We start from the raw sequence: 24,704 nt of genomic DNA, 5'->3' as shown, positions 1-24,704 counted from the left end.
ATTGGCCACCTGTTATACTCGAAGTCTCAGAAAGGAGGAGAGTTCTCCTGACTCACTCCGGGGAGTCTGAAGCATCTTCCAGACCTTCCACAGTCACAACATTGTGTCACATCTGCCAGCCATTAATTGTCCTGTTCAGTAGCCCTCTTGGCTATCTCCCTTGTTCTGGAGCCAAAGTGAAAGTAAAAGAACAAATCACTTTCCACACTACAGACACTCGACTTGAGCTGGAGCCTGGCCCTCTTACCTGGTGGTCTTGAGTGCCCACTCAGGGGTCTTAGATCTCAGACATGCTCCCAAATGTAAAGCACCAGAGGGTCTTTACCTGCTAGGAGACCCCAAGTGAGACAATGAGACTCAGATTAATGCAAAAACAAGAGGTTTATTTTTCCAGTGTGCCTGGATCGACCTTCAGCAGTCTCTCAAGCAAGAGAAACATGTTTCCAACATGGAAACGGGTTTGTGAAATCTTTATAGTATCAACAAAGAAAGTCAAATCAAAATACTCTAAAAATATGTTGTGGGGAAATATTAGGTCAACAGTAGAGGTAGGCAAAAGGTGGAACCTTGTGTTGCTAGGCCTCAGAGGTGATCTGACATTGTTTGAAGTTTTTGGTTGGTTGACAAGTTAGGACTATGTTTGATCACCGAAAATGATTTACCTATGGGTTCCAAATCTAAGGTCAGGTACATAAGAGGCCAATAAGTTGCTCTAAAGGTGGCTAACAATGACCCAAGATAATTTAACTCTGGATTAAAAACATTCCAAACTCTCAGCAGTTTCTAAAGTTCAGATCAATTAGTTTGTCTTGCAGTTCAATGGAAGGCAGACTTTGTTAAGGGAACTTTTAAAGGTCCTTTAGCCTATATAGCCTGGCCCCTCTGAGGTGAATCAGCTTTGTCACATTAACTGCTGAGAGCAGGTCTCTGTCAGGAATGTCCACTGGGCCTCTGAGGAGATCAAAGGATCAAGGGAATGCTGGCCATGGTGGGAACTGTGGGGGCAAAGGCCTGGAGACTGCTCTGGTAGGCACTTGTGAGGGCGAGTTTATATGCCTACAGAGGCAAGGGTGAAGAGACAAAACAGTCTTCAGATAGTATCCTGGCCTCTGATGCAGACCCAGGATTCAGGTTTTTAGTACACAATGCTCTGATCCCTGGACAATGTCACTTGTCACCATATATGCTGAAGCATCCTGGTCAATTTGTGGCATTCTGTAAATGACTTTGTGCAGGATAATGGCCTGTAGCAATGCTTGTGGAAAGAAGAACAATTTGGTGGAACCACTTACTGCCTCCATGACAAAATTCATGGGCAAGGGCCAACCTACCCTTGTGACCTCCTAATTCAATATAGCAATATGTCACATAGCAATTTGACATGTGGGAGCAGGATGGGTAAGAATGGAAGCAGGACAGGTCACAGAAAGACCTCAAGGTTTTGGCTCCTAGTGAAATAGGGAAGGACAAGCAAAGGAGTGACCTGTGTGTTGTGAGGGTCACCTGGGCTGCTGCAGTGAAGCCAAGGTTGATGTGGGGTGACCAGCAAGCCAACTTGTTATTTCTCTCTTCCCAGCAGATGATGTTAATGAGTAGATGGTGGTAAGGGAGGCAGAGAGAAGTCAGTTGGTCAGAATGGGAGTCAGCAGGATGGAGGTGAACAAACAGCCTCAGGTGACCATGCTTCAGGGCTAAGCAGCTTGAAGTCAAGTGCCAACAAGCTGAGCTCTGCATGGAGCAAGTGAAGACTATCCTTGGTGTTATGAAATATAAAATATAAATTGTAGTATAACATGGCAGGAGTAATACCTAAAGGGGTGGTGCCCTTGGTGTTCCCCTGAGGAATCATGCCATGTGACAGGCCTAGTATAAAGCTTTATTGTGGAGATGGGATCAGGAACCTGGAAAGGGTTGTGACAGAGAAAGGAGGGAACAGAGGACAGAGAGAGGGGGATATATATATATATATACACACACACACACACAGAGAGACACACACACAGAGAGAGGAGAGAGAGAGACAAGTGAGGCTGGCTGGGAACATGGGGAACTGAGAAAGAGGTTGGAAGAAGGGGTGCTGGGGCAATGAGCAGTCTTTTTTATACAGTGCTGGGCGGCCATGCACCTGGCTCATGCACCTGGCTCACACACCTGGTGGGGCGATGATAAGCTGTTGCTCGGTAGCTGTTGGGCAGAATTGCCTGTAAGCTAATATTTGGGTTTCCAGGTGGACATGGGACAGGAGCTGGGGAGGGATGGTGAACTGCAGACTCAAACCAGGGACTACTAGTACGTATTAAGAAGAGCACACTTTGGAGAGTGTTGGGTCACTCAGGCTGGCTCCTGACTGCCTCCTCAACAGCTTTCCTGATTGCAGGATCTTGCAATCTCCAGTTGCCCTTAGCTGGGTAGGGCTGGATGGGATAAGGGCTAAGTTTCTCAGGAGCAGCCATGCATGTCCCTTCCTCTCTCTGAGGCACAAAGATGGTTGGCCTCAATGACCCTTGTAGCCTTCCCCATTACTGTAGGTCTAGGGAGTGGCAAGCAAAGCCTGGTACTGTAACTTTAAGTGGGAGAACCCATTACCCTGAGTTCACTACCACTGGGGCATACAAAAAGGAAATAAGGCTAGGTTGTGGGAAAGTACCACAGTACCTCTAACTGCTGACAATGTGCAAACTTCTGCCATGAGAACAGGAACACACAAGCTGTCCCTGCAACAAATATGGCCCAGATGCAGACACTGGTCCTGTTTTCAACATTACTGATCCTCTGTGTCTCAGCAGGTAAGTGGAGAGGCCAGAGAAGTACAGAGCCATGGGGGGTGGCCAGCATGGACACACAGCCACTGACCTTCCTGTCTTCTTTCCTCAGCGAGCCCTGAAGTGTGGGTGCAAGTCCAGATGGAGGCCACCAACCTCTCATTCTTCTCAGTTCACTGTGGGGTTTTAGGATGTAACCACATCTCCCTGGTAACAGTGAGCTGGAAAGGATTTGTTGATGCTCGAGAGACCAAACTAGCTGTTTTACATCCAGAATTTGGCACCCAGCAGTGGGCTCCTGCCAGCCAGGCCCACTGGGAAACCCCAATTAGCATCTCTGTCACTCTGACCCTGGAACAATCCAAAGCAAGAAGCTCCCTAGCCAACACTACATTCTGCTGCGAGTTTGTTACCTTCCCTCATGGTTCCAGGGTGGCCTGTAGAGACCTCCATAGCTCAGATCCAGGTGTGTCTGGGGAGAGGAGGGAGATAGGGAGGACCTTAACACTGGCTGCCCATCTGACACTTCTCTCTGTGTCTAGGACTCTCTGCCCCGACTCCAGCCCCCATTCTTCAAGCAGATCTGGCAGGGATCTTGGGAACCTCAGGGTTTTTCCTGTTTGGTTTCATCTTTATACTATGTCTCCGGTGGTGGCAGAGGCATTGGTGAGAATGGGTCCAGTAATAACCCCACAGCACTTGGTTAGGTGCCCTCTGCCCCTGACTCTGTCTCTTCTGTTTCACAGATGTTCCAGTAAATCTCAGCTGTCCCTCACCAGAACCCAGGCACAGATGGAGACCCCGGTAAGGCTTGAAGGATGGTGTCTGTAGCAGGATACCAGGGACTTGGGGTCTCATCTGACTCTCCTTCATCCCCCACAGCCCACCAAAACCATCCCTGGCCACTGGCCACTCTCCACCACCCCAATCCCTTCCCCTAAAACCCCACCAACCTGTTCAGTAGCTCTGTATGAGGCTGTAGTCCATTCTGATCAACACCTGCCCCAGTGCATATCACTCCTCACTAGTGACTCAGCCAGCCCCCATGCCCGTCTCCTCAGCTTCCCCATTTGGCCTCTATACAGGGCAGCTTCATCTTTGTTGATAATGGACTGTATACTCTGGCATGAGTGAAACTTCCCCACATTCTTCCCAACTTCCACCAACTGTCTGGAGCACAGTACCCTTTGGGACATGTACCTACTGGTGTCTTCATGCTGGGCCCCAGGCCTCTTCATGGACCTTGCTCTACTCTTAGGCCTCTGATAAGTGCCAGGATGTGGTTAGCATGTGTGCATGTACGGACACAGGTGTGAGTGGAAGAGTATGACAAAGGCCCGGTTACATCCTGTTTTGCACACATTTCCAACCATTCAGATCATGCCATTAAAGTGGTCTTTTTGTTTTGGACTTTAGCCCTGACTTCTTTAGGAATGTTAAAGGCAGGTTCAGTCCCTTGGGAGAAAGAACCCTGTTAGAGCCAAAAGAGACTGGGACTGAGACCCAGACCTGGGTAGAATGTCCTAAACCTGTGGGCCTTGCTGAGGGACATAAGGAGCCCCATCTCTCCTGGGGCTTCAAATCTGTGTTATCTGACCTGGTCTCCTCATGATGGACTCTCCGTGTAGCTGGGTGGAGCCCTGAAACTGATGTTCAGAAGTAGAGAGAGGAAAGGGGAGAGGGAGGCCTCTTCCAGCTCTCATCCTGCTCCTTCCACTCTCCTTTTATGGTTAGGGATCAGACTCCCCACTGGCCAATCAGAGGCATGTTGTAGAGTGTATTCTGTAAGCTCATGTTTTTCTTCTTGGCCTCAAGCTCCTGGAATAAGAACTCTGAGACTTAAACTGGGCCTGGTTTTTGATCATCTCATTACTTAGAAACCTATTTGTCTTATTCTTTGTAAACCACATAGCTGGCTATCTATGCTCAGGTTCTATACGTATGTCCTCCTCAGAGTCCCCAGGGTAAATCCTCCCATGCTTGACTCTATTCCAGAATTCCTCTCTCTATACTAGAACGTACACCTCCTCATTTCCTGCCTTAACATATAGGCTAACAACATTTATATAGACAGGTGGTGCTTCCATACATTACAAGAGATTCTCTCTATAGAGACAGGCAAAGAGGCTTGCAGACACAGAGATTGAATATAGGCTCACCCACCTGAAATTGTTCTATCCAGGAACTGGGTTCCTCTGCAGGAGATAAGCCCCCTGGGCTCCTACACCATCCACAAAGGAGGCAAAATGAGCGAGAGAGCCTTGTGAGCCATAAGGACCCAAGGTTTGGATTCCTGGATCACACCATAGCAAACCACGTAGCTTGAGTGCATATGAGGCTCCACTTGCTTGTGGGGCACATAATGAGGGTAAGGAAGCCTTTAGGAGCATGAAGATTGCAAACAGAGAGACTGAGCTGTGGTTTGGCCTGTTTAAGTTTCAATGCCCCTGAACCAAGCCTGAAAGACAGAGAAGCTTGGGAATCTGTACAGGGCAGAGAATCAGGGGTCTCTTAAGGGAGAAACTGAGCATAAGCATTCCTGGTGGGCAGAGGCTGCCTTCCACATGCACCCCTGGAAACCCTGTTAGTGGTCTTGCCCCTACCAGGCGATGACTAACCCCACTGCTGAGGGGCCACAGTGCCATAGCACAAGAAGCCCAGAGGCCACTGGCAAGAGGAAATCCTCAAAACAGCTGTGAGTCCGGGCAGTGTGACCCAGAATTCATAGCCCTACCCTCTGCTGGGATGGGAAACTGGACCATCCCTAGCCACTATCCAGAAGCTGCCACCAGTTATTTCTTTCCCCAACTACTCACCTCTGAGGATACCAGCATCTATATCCCTCAAGAATCCTCCACAGGCTCCTTGTGCCTCCAGTCACCCAAAGCCTGCCTTCCTTGGCACAGTCTCTGCCACCCTCAGCCTCATTCCCTCGACAACTTTGCTTATGGTATTCCTAGTCTCTCTCACCTTCCCTATGCCCCTGCAGCTTACACCTAACATTGGGTGTCTGTACTACAGCATAGCCCTCCTGGCCCAGCATGGAAACCATGCTGGAAAAGGGAGCCCTCCATTTTACACTGAGGTCAGACGAGCGAGCTATCAGGGCATTGAAGATTTTGACCTCAAGTAGCAAGGTTCCTCCCACTCCCTTTTTGTCTTTGTTTTTAATGGAGAGGTGTCATAGTAGCCCTTAGTCTCTGTGTTGGGAACTATCTGATACTAAGCCAGAACCCAACTGGCAATGACTTTTGTAATGTTACTTATCAGCTGTTTTAAAAATTGGTTAGGCAGGGTGCCAGGAGCAGGGCTCTGATGGCCAGTATAGGACCAAGGAGGGGAGGAAGCCAAGCCACAAGGAGTTTGAGCGCCATGAGGTTGGGGTATCGGACACATAGCATGCTTGGAGATTCCCAGTGGAGATCTTTGAGCATTTCTATGTCTTGTTCCACCAGACAGATTTGTTAACATAGAAATAGCATTCCTTTCCCAACATAATGTAAGTCCCTCACTGTTTGGCAGTTGTCAAGGTCAGAGCTCTTGAGTTTTGGAGAGCAACCCCTGCTAGGATGTTTGTCCGTTGTTGAAGGTCGAGGGAACTCGAGACTGTCCATAGTGGAAGGCATTGCCTGGCCAAGCTTGTCCTGGACTGCTTCAGTTGCTCCTGTGACTCCCAGTGAGACTTCAAGGCCCAGTCAATGAACAGGGATGGAAATCTCTTTTCTTTTGCTCTCCTCCCAGCTGCAAGGCAAGCTCTTTAGGCTTCTAGAGATAAGCCAGGGGAACAGTCATTATGGGGTGCAGAAGCCTTGGAAAGGGGGTTTAATGCAATTGTCAGTAGTGTTATTGCACCAGAGAGGAGTGGAGCAGAGAGGAGTGGGCAAAAGATCTATATAGGAGGATTGTGTGGCGATGGAGGAACTTCCATGGGGAATTTATCTCCAACACCATCCTGCCATACAGGAGTACTTCAAGAACCTAGTCACCTGAACTGGGCACAGAGTCAGATATCTCTCTTTCTCAGAACCTTGAACTTGCAGGTGAAGGACCAGATTGTGTGCTTCTGTCAAGTTCATCTGAACACATGGAGAGAAGGCATGAAGGAATGGTAGTCATTCCAGGGAACGGAATTCATCATCTCCAGTGAGACTGATCAGCACAGGTTTTGATACTCCTGGCTTTCTTGTCCCCTAGAAGGCACCTCAGGCTCCATTCTCTGATCTTGTTTCAGGTTGTCTCCCCTGCCTCTGCCTTTCCCCAGGCCTCTTTTCTCTTCCCTATAATCATCTCCAAGTCTTAGTTGCTTCCTCTGATCTTGCCCCTCACTCTGCCCTGCACTTCCAAGTTCTCCCTCTTCTTGTTTCAATCTGGCACTATTACTCTGTTCATAAAGACAGCATCACTTAGACCTTCTTTCCATAATATTGGTGACCCACCAATTTTCTTGATTTTTTGTCTTGTTTTGTCTTTTATTGACTAAGTTATTTATTCATTTTTACATCCAGATCACAGCTTCCCCTCCCTCCTCTCTTCCCAGTCCCTCCTTCTCCTGCCCATCCATCTCTTCTCCCTTTCTCCCCTGAAAAGGTAAGGCCTCCCATGGACAACAGCCAGCCTCAGCATATTGAGCTGCAGCAAGACTAAGTTATCCCCTTTACTGAGACTAGAAAAGGCATCCCAGCTAGAGGTAAGGAATCCAAAGGCAGGCAGTGTATTTAGAGACAGCTCCTGCTGTTGCTGTAGGAGTCCCACATGAAGACCCAGCTGAACAACTGCTACATATGTGTAGAAGGCTTAGGTCTGTCTCATTCATGCTGCCTGGTTGGCAGTTCAGTCTCCATGAGCCCCCATAAGCCAAGGTTAGTTGATTCTGTAGATTTTCTCGTGGTGTCCTTGACCCCTCTGGCTCCCTCAATCTTTCCTCCTCCTCTTTCATAAGATTACTCAAGCTCTACTCAATGATTAGATGCAGATCTCTGCATCAACTTCCAAGAGTTGCTGGGCAAAGCCCCTCTGATGAGATTTATGCAAGGCTCCTTGTTATGTTTGTCTTTCTGTTGGGTTAAGTCATCACAGTGATCTCTTTTACTTCCATTCATTTGCCTACAAATTTCATGATGTCATTGTTTTTAATTACCAAGTAATATTTCATTATGTAAATGTACCACATTTTTAAAAAAAATCCATTCTTTGGTTGAGGGACATCTAGTTTGTTTCCAGTTTCTGGCTATTATAAATAAAGCTTCTATGAACATAATTGAGCAAGTGTCCTTGTGGTATGGTGGAGTTTTGGATATATGTGTAGTAGTGATATAGCTAGGTCCTGAGGTAGATCTATTCCCAATTTTCTGAGAAACCACCAAATTGGTTTCCAAAGTGGTTGTACAAGCTTGCAGTTCCACCAGCAGTGGAGGAATGTTCCCCTTGCTTCATATCCTAGCCAGCATAAGCTGTTGCTTGAAATTTTGATCTTAGCCATTTTAACAGGTGTAAGCTGGAATCTCAGGGTTGTTTTGATCTTCATTTCCCTGATGACTAAGGATGTTGAACATTTTCTCTTTAAGTGCTTCTTGGTCCTTAGTGATTCCTCTGCTTAGCTCTGTACCCCAATTTTTAATTGGGTTATTTGGTTTGTTGATGTCTAGTTTCTTCAGTTCTTTACATGTTTTGGATAGGGCCAATCCTCCCAGTTTCTCCCATGGAACATCTAATACTAGAAGTTTCTTTGGAACAACCCACACTTCAGGCCCTGTGGGCCCTTTATGTAGCATATAACCTCACTGGAGAAATATCCTGTTTATCTATCCATCCTTCCTGTCCACCACCTCTTCCAGCGCAAACCTCAAATTAAATTCCAAAATAAGAAGGTCCCAGATGTGGGTCTCTTGGAAGTAAAGGGTATTGGAGAAGGTGCTAGAAGTATGGAGGACCACTGTAATTATAGACGTGCACCACCATGCTTGGCTTCCTCTAGTAATTTTCAAATTTTTTTTTTTTTACTGCCTAGCTTAGGTGTGGCAACCTAAATTCCCGAAAACTGGTAGCCAGCCTAGAGCACAGTGTATGTTCCTCAGTAGAACCACAATCCTTCTTTAAGACAACAAAAGGCTCACCTCTTTTTAAGGGTATTTGGCCAAGGGTTAAACACCTCAATGTGGTTATGAATGTAGATTTTATGTAAGTCTTTGCTGTGGGCCCCTTTGATGTTTCTCTCTTGGTCAGGTCAAAGGGCCAGTCTCATGTTAGAAATTGACATGCCAAGTCCCATAACCATTTGAGTAGCCACTGGGAGGCCTCTTCTCTCCAGCAGGGACCTGATGAACAGACAGCACTTTAAATGATTGGCCAGACACCCATTGAGACAGCCTGTTTATGTGAACACTTTAGGGATGCTCAGCAGAAACACCAATCACTGCCAAGGTCACTGTGACCATCACTGCTGCCAGGTGCAGTAAATACAAAGCAAAAGGTTCCAGTGAGTGATTCTTATCACCAGGGTCTTTCTCAGTCATTTTCCAAGTGCCCCTAAACATTGTTGTTAATCATTAACAGAGAAAAACATCTTTTACTGGAGAAGAACACAGCAAGTGGCACCTTTCTCTGGACAACTGTCTTAAGATATAAGATGGCTTCAGTTGTGCTAGATACAGATAAACGCTATGAAAGACCAAGAACACATTGCTCACCAGTATGACCTCCAAAGTTTGAGATTTTTAAAACAACTAAAAGCAAACAAAACCAGAGGTTCTTCTTGGTGCCCCATAGGTTTACCATCGTTGCTTTTTGTTTGTTATCTATTCTTTCCCTCTGTGGCGATCTATCTGGCTACACTCTGCAGAACTAAGCTACAGCTATGGATGTAAGGAGTAAACCTGAGTTAGACAAGATGGCTCAGTGGGTAAAAGGTGCTTGCTGGGATCCACATGGTGGACAAAAGTGCACAAAAATGAAGCGATCTGATTCTTCAAACAATGGCTGAGGCAAATGAATATTACCTTAAACAAACAAAGTACTGGTCCTAGTATATGAACTGTAATACAGAATAAAAAAAAGGAGGCTCAAAACAAATGCAAAACACTTGTTGTTGTCTGCTTTGTCCATATGGCATGGGCACCACCCCTAGAAATATATATTTGGAGTCAGTAAAAAGAAAGCCATTTTTCTCTTTATCAAACACAGTACCCTTGCCCACTGTCTGTGTGGAGGTGGCTGGTGGGAGGGTTTCTTCTTTTCCATCACACATCAGGCTAGAGAGATGGCTCAGCAACTGAGAGAGCTTGTTGCTCTTGCAGAGGACCGAGGTTCAATTTCCAACACCATCATGGTAGCTGACAACTGTCTGAAACTCTAGTTCCAGTAGATACAATGCCCTCTTCTGACCTTCACCAGCACCAGGTACATGGGGCACAAAGACATCCTTGCAGGCAAAACACTCATACACAAAGAATAAATGATTTTTAAGAATTTATGAAATAGCCCACAGTTCCCTGCTCCCAAACACTGTGGGAGAGAGAGCTCACCGCCCGAACAGGTGGGCACTCTTGAGACTGCAGAGCGGGAGAGACCACCAATATTGCCCACCCCTGTCCACATCCCTAGCCCAAGAGGAAACTGTATAGGGACTCTGGGAGTCGGAAGATAGGGGCACTCAAATGGCAGGTCCCCTGTGGTCCAGACACTGCCCGGACCTGAAGGGACCCGGTCAAAAGCTCCCTGCACCCAAATCCAATGAGAGGGAGAGCTAAACCTTCAGAGGGGCAGACATGCCTGGGAAGCCAGAAGAGACTACACTCTGCCCACGTTTCTGACTCCAGAGGAAAACACCTAACGCCATCTGGGACCCCAGTGCATGGGGGCCCTGGGAAAAGGTGGTGCAGGCCCTCCTGGTTGCTGCCCTCATGGAGAGCTCAAAAGCAGCCCCCCAGGAGGTACTTCAGCCACGGGACCACAGGTAAGACCAACTTTTCTGCTCCAAGCGACCTGCCTGGTGGACTCAGGACACAGAGAGGCAAATTTCCTCTGGGACCGGACACTTCCAGTTTTTAGCTGGAGCCTGAACCTCACTGATCCCTGCCCATAGCTCCCTGTTCCCAAACCCCACTGGAGAGAGAACTCACCCCATGGACGGGTGGGAACTCCTGAGACTGCAGTGCGGGAGAGATCACCAATACTGCCCACCCTTGCCACATCCCTGGCCCAAGAGGAAACTGTATAGGGCCTATGGGAACCAGAAGATAGGAGCATTCAAGCTGCAGGTCCCCTGCAGTCCAGACACCACCCGGACCTGAAGGGACCCGGTCAAAAGCTCCCTGCACCCAAATACCATGAGAGGGAGAGCTAAACCTTCAGAGGGGCAGACATGCCTGGGAAGCCAGAAGAGACTACACTCTGCCCACATTTCTGACTCCAGAGGAAAACACCTAATGCCATCTGGGACCCCGGTGCATGGGGTCCCCGGGAAAAGGCGGTGCAGGCCCTCCTGGTTGCCACCCTCACAGAGAGCTCAAAAGCAGCCCCCCAGGAGCAACTTCAGCTGCAGGACCACAGGTAAGACCAACTTTTCTGCTCCAAGCGACCTGCCTGGTGGACTCAGGACACAGGCCCACAGGAACAGCTGAAGACCAGTAGACAGTAAAGACTACACACCCAAAAGCAGAACACTCTGTTCCCATAACTGGTTGAAAGAAAACAGGAAAACAGGTCTACAGCACTCCTGACACACAGGCCTATAGGACGGTCTAGCCACTGTCAGAAATAGCAAAACAAGGTAACACCAGAGACAACCTGATGTCGAGAAGCAAGCACAGGAACCCAAGCATCAGAAACCAAGACTACATGGCATCATCGGAGTCCAATTCTCCCACCAAACCAAACACTGAATATCCAAACACACCAGAAAAGCAAGATCTAGATTACAGTTGATCATGATGATGGAGGACTTCAAGAAAGACATAAAGAACTCCCTTAGAGAAACGCAGGAAAACATAAATAAACAAGTAGAAGCCTATAGAGAGGAATCACAAAAATCCCTAAAAGAATTCCAGGAAAACTCAATCAAACAGGTGAAGGAATTAAAAATGGAAATAGAAGCAATAAAGAAAGCACAAAGGGAGACAACCCTGGGTATAGAAAACCAAAGGAAGTAACAAGGAGCTGTAGATACAATCATCACCAACAGAATACAAGAGATAGAAGAGAGAATCTCAGGAGCAGAAGATTCCATAGAAATCATTGACACAACTGTCAAATATAATGTAAAATGGAAAAAGCTACTGGTCCAAAATATACAGGAAATCCAGGACTCAATGAGAAGATCAAACCTAAGGATAATAGGTATAGAAGAGAGCGAAGACTCCCAGCTCAAAGGACCAGTAAATATCTTCAACAAAATCATAGAAGAAAACTTCCCTAACCTAAAGAAAGAGATGCCCATAAACATACAAGAAGCCTACAGAACTCCAAATAGATTGGACCAGAAAAGAAACTCCTCTTGTCACATAATAGTCAAAACACCAAATGCACAAAACAAAGAAAGAATATTAAAAGCAGTAAGGGAAAAAGGTCAAGAAACATATAAAGGCAGACCTATCAGAATCACACCAGACTTCTCACCAGAGACTATGAAAGCCAGAAGATCCTGGACAGAAGTCATACAGACCCTAAGAGAACAAAAATGCCAGCCCAGGTTACTGTATCCAGCAAAACTCGCAATTAACATAGATGGAGAAACTAAGATATTCCATGACAAAACCAAATTTACACAATATCTTTCTACAAATCCAGCACTACAAAGGATAATAAATGGCAAATCCCAACATAAGGAGGCAAGCTGCACCCTAGAAAAAGCAAGAAACTAATCGTCTTGGCAACAAAACAAAGAGAAGAAAAGCACACAAACACAATCTCACATCCAAATACAAATATAACAGGAAGCAACAATCAGTATTCCTTAATATCTCTGAACATCAATGAATTCAACTTCCTGATAAAAAGCCCACATATACATGAAAGTTGAACAATGCTCTACTCAATGATAATCTGGTCAAGGAAGAAATAAAGAAAGAAATTAAAGACTTCTTACTATTTAATGAGAATGAAGATACAACATACCCAAACTTATGGGACACAATGAAAGCTGTGCTAAGAGGAAAACTCATAGCTCTGAGTGCCTGCAGAAAGAGACAGGAGAGAGCATATGTCACCAGCTTGACAGCACACCTAAAAGCTCTAGAACAAAAAGAAGCAAATACACCCAGGAGGAGTAGAAGGCAGGAAATAATCAAACTCAGAGCTGAAATCAACCAAGTAGAAACAAAAAGGACCATAGAAAGAATCAACAGAACCAAAAGTTGGATCTTTGAGAAAATCAACAAATAGATAAACCCTTAGCCAGACTACTGAGAGGATACAGAGAGTGTGTTCAAATTAACAAAATCAGAAATGAAAAGGGAGACACAACTACAGAATCAGAGGAAATTAAAAAATCATCAGATCCTACTACAAAAGCCTATATTCAACAAAACTTGAAAATCTGCAGGAAATGGACAATTTCCTAGACAGATACCAGGTACCGACTTTAAATCAGGAACAGATAAACCAGTTAAACAACCCCATAACTCCTAAAGAAATATAAGCAGTCATTAAAGGTCTCCAAACCAAAAAGAGCCCAGGTCTAGACGGGTTTAGTGCAGAATTCTATCAGATCTTCATAGAAGACCTCATAACAATACTGTCCAAACTATTCCACAAAATTGAAACAGATGGAGCGCTACCAAATTCCTTCTATGAAGCCACAATTACTCTTAAACCACACAAAGACCCAACAAAGAAAGAGAACTTTAGACCAATTTCCCTTATGTATATCAACGCAAAAATACTCAATTAAATTCTGGCAAACCAAATCCAAGACCACATCAAAACCATCACCCACCATGATCATGTCGGCTTCATCCCAGGCATGCAGGGATGGTGTAATATACGGAAAACCATCAATGTAATCCACTATATAAACAAACTGAAAGAACCAAACCACATGATCATTTCCTTAGATTCTGAGAAAGCATTTGACAAAATTCAACACCCCTTTATGATAAAAGTCCTGGAAAAAATAGGAATTCAAGGCCCATATCTTAACATAGTAAAGGCCACATTTAGCAAAACAGTAGCTAACATTAACTAAATGGAGAGAAAGTTGAAACAATCCCACTAAAATCAGGGGCTAGACAAGGCTCCCCATTCCTTCCCTACTTATTCAATATAGTTCTTGAAGTTCTAGCCACAGCAATCAGACAACAAAAGGAGATCAAATGGATAAAGATTGGAAAAGAAGAAGTCAAAACATCACTATTTGCAGATGATATGATAGTATCTTTAAGTGATCCCAAAAGTTCCACCAGAGAACTACTTAACCTGATAAACACCTTCAGCAAAGTGGCTGGGTATAAAATTAACTCAAATAAATCAGTAGCCTTCCTCTATACAAAAGAGAAACAAGCCGAGAAAGAAATTAGGGAAATGACACCCTTCATAATAGTCCCAAATAATATAATATACCTTGCTGTGACTTTAACCAAGCAAGTGAAAGATCTGTATGATAAGAACTTCAAGACTCTGAAGAAAGAAATTGAAGAAGATCTCAGAAGATGGAAAGATCTCCCATGCTCATGGATTGGCAGGATTAATATAGTAAAAGTGGCCATTTTACCAAAAGCAATCTACAGATTCAATGCAATCCCCATCAAAATACCAATCCAATTCTTCAAAGAGTTAGACAGAACAATTTGCAAATTCATCTGGAATAACAAAAAACCCAGGATAGCTAAAGCTATCCTCAACAATAAAAGGACTTCAGGGGGAATCACTATCCCTGAACTCAAGCAGTATTACAGAGCAATAGTGATAAAAACTGCATGGTATTGGTACAGAGACAGATAGATAGACCAATGGAATAGAATTGAAGACCCAGAAATGAACCCACACACCTATGGTCACTTGATTTTTGACCAAGGAGCCAAAACCATCCAATGGAAAAAAGATAGCATTTTCAGCAAATGGTGCTGGTTCAACTGGAAGTCAACATGTAGAAGAATGCAGATCGATCCATGCTTATCACCCTGTACAAAGCTTAAGTCCAAGTGGATCAAGGACCTCCACATCAAACCAGACACACTCAAACTAATAGAAGAAAAACTGGGGAAGCATCTCAAACACATGGGCACTGGAAAAAATTTCCTGAACAAAACACCACTGGCTTATGCTCTAAGATCCAGAATCGACAAATGGGATCTCATAAAACTGCAAAGCTTCTATAAAGGCAAAAGGACACTCTTGTTAGGCCACAATGGCAACCAACTGATTGAGAAAAGATCTTTACCAATCCTAGAACTGATAGAGGGTTTATATCCAAAATATACAAAGAACTCTAGAGGTTAGACTGCAGGGAGACAAATAACCCTATTAAAAAATAGGGTTCGCCACATGTGGCCCATACATATACAGCCACCCAATTAAACAAGATGGATGAAGCAAAGAAGTGCAGGCAGACAGGAGCTGGATGTAGATCTCTCCTGAGAGACACAGCCAGAATACAGCAAATACATAGGCGAATGCCAGCAGCAAAGCACTGAACTGAGAACAGGACCCCCGTTGAAGGAATCAGAGAAAGAGCTGGAAGAGCTTGAAGGGGCTCGAGACCCCCATATGAATAACAATGCCAAGCAACCAGAGCTTCCAGGGACTAAGCTACTACCTTAAGACTATACATGGACTGACCCTGGACTCTGACCTTAGCATTGAATATCTAGTAAGATCACCAGTGGGGAAGCCCTGGGTCCTGCTAAGACTGAACCCCCAGTGAGCGTGGAGGCGGCAATGGGGGATGATGGGGAGGGAACACCCATAAAGAAGGGGATGGGGAGGGGTTAGGGGGATGTTGGCCCGTAAACCGGGAAAGGGAATAACAATCAAAATGTAAATAAGAAATACTCAAGTTAATAAAAAAAAAAAAGAAAAAAATAGGGTTCAGAGCTAAACAAAGAATTCACAGCTGAGGATTGCCGAATGGCTGAGAAACACCTAAAGTAATGTTCCACATCTTCAGTCATAAGGGAAATGCAAATCAAAACAACCCTGAGATTTCACCTCACACCAGTCAGAATGGCTAAGATGAAAAACTCAGGTGAGAGCAAATGCTGGCGAGAATGTGGAGAAGGAGGAACACTCCTCAATTGTTGGTGGGATTGCAAACTGGTACAACAATTCTGGAAATCAGTCTGGAGGTTCCTCAGAAAATTGGACATTGAAGTACCTGAGGACCCAGCTATACCTCTCTTGGGCATATACCCTATACCCAAAAGATGCCCCAACATATAACAAAGACACATGCTCCAGTATGTTCATAGCAGCCTTATTTATAATAGCCAGAAGCTGGAAAGAACCCAGATGCCCTTCAACAGAGGAATGGATACAGAAAATGTGGTACATGTACACAATGGAATATTACTCAGCTATCAAAAACAATGACTTTATGAAATTTATAGGCAAATGGTTGGAACTGGAAAATATCATCCTGAGTGAGGTAACTCAATCACAGAAAAACACACATGGTATGCTCTCATTGATAAGTGGCTATTAGCCCAAATGCTCGAATTACCTAGATGCACAGAACACATGAAAATCAAGAAAGATGACCAAAATGTGAATGCTTCACTCCTTTAAAAGGGGAACAAGAATACCCTTGGCAGGGAATAGGGAGCCAAAGTTGAGAACAGAGGCAGAAGGAACACCCATTCAGAGCCTGCCCCACATGTGGCCCATACATATACAGCCACCAAACTAGATAAGATGGATGAAGCAGAGAAGTGCAGGCTGACAGGAACTGGATGTAGATCTCTCCAGAGAGACGCAGCCAGAATACAGCAAATACATAGTTGAATGCCATCATTAAACCACTGAACTGAGAACGGGACCCCCATTGAAGGAATCTTAGAAAGGACTGAAAGTGCTTGAAGGGGCTTGAGGCCCCATATGAACAACAATGCCAACCAACCAGGGTTTCCAGGGACTAAGCCACTACCCAAAGACTATACATGGACAGACCCTGGGCTCCAACCTGCATAGGTAGCAATGAATAGCCTAGTAAGAGCACCAGTGGGGGAAGGCCTTGGTCCTGCCAAGACTGAACCCCCAGTGAACGTGATTGTTGCGGGGAGGGTGGTAATGGGTGTAGGATGGGGAGGGAATCACCCATAGAGAAGGGGAGTGGTAGGGGTTAGGGGGATGTTGTCTCCAAAACCAGGAAAGGGAATAACAATCGAAATGTAAATAAGAAATACTCAAATTAATAAAGATGAAAAAAATAAAAAAACAAAAAAAAATAAAAAAGAAAAAGAAAATGTCAGATTGAGCAACAGAGAGCTTTGCCTGGGGTCAGTTTCAGAACAGGCTTATCTGGGTTCCAATTATTTCATTGGTAATTATAGCCATCTTTATTTTTTAATTATTATATGCACTTATTTTTCTTTTAAAATATTTAAAAGATTATGTGTCTTTATGTATGGATGTCAGTGTGTGTGTCCCTGTGTGAGTTTGTGCAGGTGAACACAGGTACCATAGCATCAGATGACCGGGAGCTGTAGTGGCAGGTGGATTGTAAGTTACCTAAAGTGAGCGCCCGGAACCAAACTCCCTGTAGTAAGAGTTTTAGTTTCTAAAATAACCCAGGTAGGTTATACGAATATGTTTGTGTTTTAATGGGGTGTGGGATATGGGACTGCTTAAGTTTGTCCACAGATGTAACTATGATTGTCTTGAGCTTTAGGGGGGCATGATTTTTTGCCAGCTGCAGATAGTTTAATTGTTGGGATTCTGGAGAGGGGATAAATGGGAGATCCCAGAGAAAACCTGTGGCGGCTGGTGCTCCCATTCTGATGTTATCCTCACTGCTGTTGTATTTGCTATTGCTGCACTGCTGCACTGCTGCACTGCTGGACAGCTGGACAGCTGGGCAGCTGGACATTCTGACAATTGTTGGTGTTTCTTCTAGGTTCTGTCCAACAATTACCTAGCAACAGTCAGGTATGAGCCTGTCTCACATATAAAAAGACTGGGTTCCTCTTCTCTCTCTCTCTCTCTCTCTCTCTCTCTCTCTCTCTCTCTCTCTCTCTCTCCACTCTCTTTTTCTCTATCTGTTGTCCCCACCCCCTCTTTCTCCACATGATCCATTCTTTTTCTTCTTATTCCCTTTTTCTCTTCCTCTACTCCTTTCCCCATATCCCCTTCCCATACCCCAAATAAACTTCATTTTACACTAGACCTGTCTTACGACTGATACCTGCCACACTGTGCCAGCTTATTACAAAACATATCAACAAGGAAGACTGAACTTGCCCCAAGGATGCAGATGACCTTAATCATCAGGAAATAGCCTACAGAGGTCCATATCCCTTTCCATTCTAACCTTCTTTTCTCTCTAACCTAGTGTTGGTGTTTGAAGGGATTTGGATGGAATAAGGAAGGGTGGAGGGAGGTTGAGCTAAAAGAACCCAATAAAATAGTAAAAACAAAAATGCCAATGCTCCAGGGCTCTCCAAGAGCAATACAAACTCACGACCTCTTTGCTATCTCTGTCCCCACATGCATTTATTTTTATTCTGTGTGACTCCACAAGCTTATGTATGCATGCATGCATGTATGTATGCATGTATGCATGTATGTACGCATGCATGCTATGGTGCTTTAGGGAGTCAGTCCCTGGAAATGAACACAGGGCATCTGGCTTTGCAGCAAATCTTTTGTGGTTTCTTTTTGTTTATAAGCAAAACAAGAACATGATAAGATTCTTATCTCCCCCCAAACCACTACTTTGAGTCTTGTGGAGAGAAAGCCAAGGGTCCTGGATTGTGGGGTTGGTGTAAGGGACAGGGGCACACTATGAGCCTCCTGTAATGCTCTAGTTAGAAAAGATTGTGTAAGCCAGGATGGGAAAGAAAACAGTGAGTGGGTTAATGATCTGTTTTGAGGGCAGAACTATGGTGTGGGCAGAAAGGCTAAGAATGGCCTCAGGACACTGTGGGAGAAGGTGCTATTCCTTTAGGCTTCCCTGTCTTTGATCATTACTCCAGGCCTTTGTGTTCCAAAAAGTCCCTCCTCCTCCATAACAGTAGCTTGGTTGCAGGAGACTCCCAGGCCTTGTCTTTCTGGTTCAGGAAATGTAATTAACAGTTAAGGAAGCTGAGTACCCAATGTCCCTGAGAGAAGTCACACCCCAGGACATCTTTTGGGGGATTCAACTCAGTTCAGGGCACTGAAAGGAAAAAAAAACTGTGATTCTTGGGTTTAAGGAGACAAATGGTAGCAGCAGTGAGGTCGGAACCCAAGAGAAGATAGAAGGGCCCAGGGCCTGCTCTGTAAAGATTCCTGAACCAGCATCTGGCCCATGGCACACCTGTATGCTTGCATTGGGATGATTTGGCAATTGGGTGACTTTCTTCCCACAGCCCATAGATCTTAGGGAAAAGCCAGATGGAACCTAGACATGGCTATCCCTGAACTAGGAAGGTATCTTCTGAAAACCATGCTTGGGGTTGATGTGTAACTCAGCTGATACAGTCCTGGCCTAACATTTGTGAAGATGTGGTTTGGACCCCCAGCATCACTTAAACTGGGAGTGGTTGTATATGCTTGTAATTCCAGCTCATGGGGAAATTGGGCATTTCTGGTCACCCTCAGCTATGTAGCCTGAGCTATTCAAGACCCCCATTAAAAAAAAAAACAAAAGTTTCTACTTACAAAGAAAATGGTTCACCTGCCCCCTCTTCTAACTGAACTTTGCATTCAAACTAATTTATCCCAAAGAATCTGTGCCTTCAGGTTCTCAGAACACAATGGACTTAGTGTATCAGCAGAACATGTAGAGCTAAGAGAGATATCACAGGAGTTCAGAGCCTGACTAGGGTTAAGGGATCTGAGGACCATGGAGACTGCGAGGATTGCAGATGTGAGAGAGGGCAGGCTGCATAGCTAGCTGCAGGGAAGCATGGACAAGGCAACAATGCCAGGAAACCTAAGGAAATGGGAAGATGCCTCTGCACATGCCACTCAGGGAGAATGATGCTACTTCCTCTGGTGCAATCATGTCCTCCTGCCCCTCAGCAAGGTGGGTACCTCATCATGGGATGGGTAGGATGACCCTCTTATAGAACCATTCCTGAGGCCATCAGAGTCTGCTCCTCACCTCTCAGGTCTCCACTGTTGGTATTCTGTCTAAGCTCTACCCCCACTGTTACCTGGTAACAGCCAGCTGTGCCTGACACTATATAAGGGGCTGCTTTGCCCCTCCTCGCTCTCTTGCTCTTTGCTCTTCTCTTTGCTCTCCTGCTCTTCCCCTCTTCCCCTTGGTTCTTTCTCTCCCCATCTCCCCTTCCCTCCACGTGCTCATGGCCGGCCTTTATTCCTATCCTCTTCTACTCTTTTTCTCTCATTAAACGTTTTCACGTGGAACCATGTTGGTTTGGCGTGTTCTGTCTGGACATGAGCCAAGATTTACACCCCAACATTGGTGACCCGTACACAGTATTTGATCTCCCCATGACTACCTGGCCTCAGCACCCTGCCACCCGGCTACTTCATGCTAGACGCAGCCTGCTCTGGGACCTTGGGGGCTTGCGTGGAGCTGTGGGGCTGTGCTGGGGAGGGATGGAGTTTCGTGCTCCCACTGCAGCTCCCTCTGGCCCTCAGCCTGCCCTGGGCCCTGGGTGCAGTCTCAGTTGCTTGGCTTGGGCCTTGCCATCAAGGTGGGCCATGGCGAGGAGGGATGGAGACACATGCTGCTGCCTCCCTGCACCACCTGATCACTGCCGCACTTCCTGCCTTTGGATTGGCCACTTCTGCGCACACCACCTGAGTTCAATAGCAGCTTCTGCCTCCACTACACCATCTGCACCATCTGACCACCACCACCACCACCACCACCACCTGCTGGCTTCTGTGGGACTCAGAACCTCCACCACGTGAGTTGCTGCTGCAGCTGGCACTCAGCCAGACTTCTGTGTGGGCCATTGCTCTCCATGGTTCACCATGTGGTGCCAGCTCTTGCCATGTAGGTCACTTAGGCCCTCATCAACCACATGGTCCCTCTTCTCCTGCCACCAGACTGCAGCTACGATTCCCACACAAACACTAGCAGATTGGTAGGTCTATTCCAGTTGGCAAGGAGGATCCCAGATTTCCCAGTTAGGGCCTGGCTAGCCTTTATGGGATAAAGGGAATCCCTAGCTAACATATGAGATAGGACTTCAATCATTGGGTGGAGATTCCCTAGAAAGCGGTTCCTCGCTCCCTTCCCTCCTGGGCTCTCACAGCTGATTGCAAAATCCCAGGCCTGGGTAGAAACGCTTTCTGATGGGTCCGGGACCCATCGTGTATGGCCTCCAGGAGTCTATGTGATGACTCAGACACCTGGCCTGGCAGAGTGCTGCTGATATGGAGTTATTCCCTCTGAGACAGGGTACGGATTACTTTATAACTTCCCCAATGAGCAAATCTGATGTCTTCGAACGTACCTCCAGATTATGTTTCCTGGAGTATGTCAAACTCTAAAACTAATGCCTCACCTGAGGACATCAAACTGATCCACCCTCGCAATAATGTCTGGACTCAGTACAATGGTTCATAATGGCTAGACTCTTCAATTTACAGGATTTTCATACATACTGCTAGCAGTCTGGTAAATGGAAGGAAAATAAAAGTCCTTTATGCTCAAGCATTCATGTACCTTTGGTCTAAGCCCTCTCTGTGTTTTGTTTCCCATGGCATCCTGCTGAGGTAACCTGCATCCCAGGTACTGGCTGGTCAGTCCAACAGGCCTCCCAAATGCTGTGATGCCCTGCATGCAGCTGCCCACTAAGGAGAGCACCTTATTCAAGCATGTGCTGGTGCTACTGGACCTCTGTGCACTTTCTTTACCTCCGAGCTTGACTTTCCATGATGTGCATATGGTCTCAGGGGAGCATTCTTGAGCTTGGAGCTACCCCTGTGCTGCCCCTGAAGATGGATCCTTTCACTGATCCTCATTCTAGGACCTTTTCCCTTAGGTGAGATTTTTCCTCCCTTTTTTTGAGACTGCTCTCTGGCTCAGGAGCACTGAGTATAGACCCAGCACTGGTAGGGGCAATTAGTAATCCATAGTCTCACCCACGGGTCTATCGGTCTTTGCCGCCTGTCCCTATTTCCTGGGATGTTTTGATCTAATTTACACTAAGCAGAAAACAATATCTCTATTTGGCCAACAAACTAGCATCTCTTGCTAGCGACCCATAGCATAGGCCTCCCTTCCTCCCTTCATCACTGCTGCTGTACTGCTGCAGCTTCTGGTTCACTGCCCCATGGAAAACAGGTCTGGCCTGCATGCGAGTTCTCTCTGTCTGGGACTTTGCTCTTGTGCTCAGTCCACCAGAGCTTTCACACTCTTTTCCAGCCTACTTACACCACCAGCACACTTGTTACTAGGATACAGGATGCTACTTAGGGCTCTCCCTCCCCCATACCCCCACCCTGGGGTGGGATAGTGTCCAGGGCTTTCAGGTACATGCACTCACTCACTCACTCACTCATTCATGCCTCTCCATTTCTCTGCAGGTTAGCCATTCCCAAACCTTGCTGTGCTCAGTGTCACAGGCTTAAATCTGCCCCGTCATGGTCTTGCACATGGTGTGGTTTCCTTTTTCCTTTTCTCTATTTATAAAACCTGTCAAAGCTATTTAAGATTTTTCATCCCTACTCTGTCTTAACATATGATCTTTACTAATAATTTACTTCCTGAGGAACACCGGAGAGTTTGGGGGCAGGTGAGAATACATGCAGACAAACATACCCAATTGGATCGGAGGCAGTACCTGACCAAGATCCCTGATGAAATTATAATTTCACAGGTGATATTTGAGGCAGAGATAGATTCAGACTCTTCTTCAATCTCCACAGCTGGTCTGGAGGACACAGGGTCCAGAGGATTCCTTCACTGTTGAACCTGGGAGCCATGGCAATGATGGTTATGGCCACAGCTGTGCTCACAACCCTGGTTTACGGATGGATGATCCGCCTGTGGTGGAAGCAAAGGTAAGTGTTCTAGGGCAGGCCTCACCTGAGCTTCCCCACTGGGAGTGTTCTCAGCACTGGGAGATGAAGAAGGGCAGGCTTGCGCAGGAAACAGTAAAGAGAGCAGAAGGAGAGAAAGGTGCCTGAACTCCACAGGGCCTCACCCCTGTAGCTTGCTGTCCTTCCAGACCAGCTAGAACTTAGAGGAACAACACAGAACATTCTCTTAAGAATTCAAGCAGGCACACAGGAGCCTTAGGGGCTGACTGCTCACTTGGAAAAAGCTGTGGCTGTTAAAGAAGATCTGAGGGTAGAACAGCATGTTCAGTCAACATCTCACAGGAAGTAAAACCTAATGAAAATAGACACCTCTCTGAGTTGAGCAGGTGCGATCAAAGTGGAAATTAAGAGCAGGCCTGTAATAGACACACAGATGGAAAGACAATGTGTAGAAAAAACTACACCAAAAAAGGAGACAGATTTGCATACTAAAACCAAAACACTGCAGAGAGAAATTACAGAACAGTCAAGGAGATGGCTCAGTGGGTAAATTGCTTGCCACACAAACATGAGTTCAAATCCCAGGACCTATGTAAAAAGTTGGCCATGTTGGCAGATACGTGAACAGGCAGAGACATTAGGATTTCTGGTGCTCAATACGCTGCTAAACTTGACTGTGTGTGCCCCAAGCCAAGGACAGATCCTGCAGGAGGATATGAACGTTGTCTTCTCTCATCCACATGTATATGCACATATGCTAATATACACATACATACATATACTGCCTAAAACTGAATTGTAAAAAAAGTAGGGAAATATTAAAAATGTAAAGATATTTCTCAATTTCTCAAAATGGAAATATTTATACTTTAACTCCTTACAACACAAAACAGAGTGGCTGACACACTGACACAGTTTCTTCTCCTACAGGTTAGCAGAGGAAAGCCTAATCCCCAGGCAGATGAGCACCTGTCATCCCATGGGGGCGGCTGAAAGGCTGTTGGGAAGTTGATTGTGACAGGCATACAAGGGAGCCAAAGAGAGGATTCAGTGACTAACAATACTTTAGTTGTGTACTTGTTGTTTGTTTTGTTTTGTATTTTTGTTTTTGAGGACGGGGTTTTCTTTATTATATAGGTCTGATTATCCTGAAACTTGCTTTGTACACCAAGGTTGGCTTCAAAGTTAGAGATATCCCTTCTGCTACATCCTACAAAATGTACCACCATGCCAGGCTATTAAAACTTTTTTTTGTTTTATTTGTCTTAGTTTTGGTTTGTTTTAAGCTAAATATAATGACTCTGAGGATGAAGGGTGAGAGTTTCTCTGTTTCTGTGACCACAACTTAATGTCACACCTATAAATGTCTCTGTCCTTGGCTAACAGCAAAAGTTGGAGGGGACTGAGCTGCGTCCTCAGTAGCACTCACTGGACCTTTAGGACACAGTATAGAATATCTTCTTGGGGACTCCCCTGGGCAAGAGTGCAGGCAGGAGCTCATCTGAGGCTGGGCAGCCTATGAGGCAGATGAAGTTGATGATGTCATCCTAGGGAAGAAACATTAGGTCAGATGGCAGCAGGCAACTGTGCTAATGTAATGCTTCAGCTGCAGCCTGAGCATCCTGTCTACACCACCAACTGCCATCCTTCCACCACCCTCTCTAGCTTCTCCACACTCTTCAGACACCAGTCTGGGGGGGGGTTACTTTGCGAACACACTCTGGGTATCTGAGTTGTCACTAGGCAAGAGAGATCAATGAGTGCGTGTGTAGGAAACGGTGAAAAGAATGGATAAGAGAGGGGCAGTTTTCATCTATGAGGGTATCTGCTGGGCCCACAGAGCCTGCAGTA

The 24,704-nt window shown here is 45.7% G+C and overlaps 2 protein-coding genes across 2 annotated transcripts in view; one reads left to right on the top strand and one right to left on the bottom strand.

Annotated features, from left to right (window-relative positions):
* LOC116885902 (NXPE family member 3-like) overlaps positions 1–24,704 on the bottom strand; it is a 460,690-nt gene that overhangs the window by 155,572 nt on the left and 280,414 nt on the right. The gene's annotated exons all lie outside the window — the stretch shown is intronic.
* Positions 937–23,846, top strand: Pvrig (PVR related immunoglobulin domain containing). The gene is given in 9 exon segments (XM_032887174.1): positions 937–1,026; positions 2,693–2,786; positions 2,875–3,228; positions 3,305–3,443; positions 3,509–3,564; positions 7,699–7,806; positions 17,806–17,837; positions 22,740–22,874; positions 23,784–23,846. Coding segments are annotated over 9 exon segments (1,071 nt in total).

The sequence above is a fragment of the Rattus rattus genome, chromosome 16 (assembly GCF_011064425.1).
Source record: "Rattus rattus isolate New Zealand chromosome 16, Rrattus_CSIRO_v1, whole genome shotgun sequence".
Taxonomy (NCBI): domain Eukaryota; kingdom Metazoa; phylum Chordata; class Mammalia; order Rodentia; family Muridae; genus Rattus; species Rattus rattus.
Note: the sequence above shows the minus strand (reverse complement) of the source record. Positions and strands in the feature narration are given on the sequence as shown.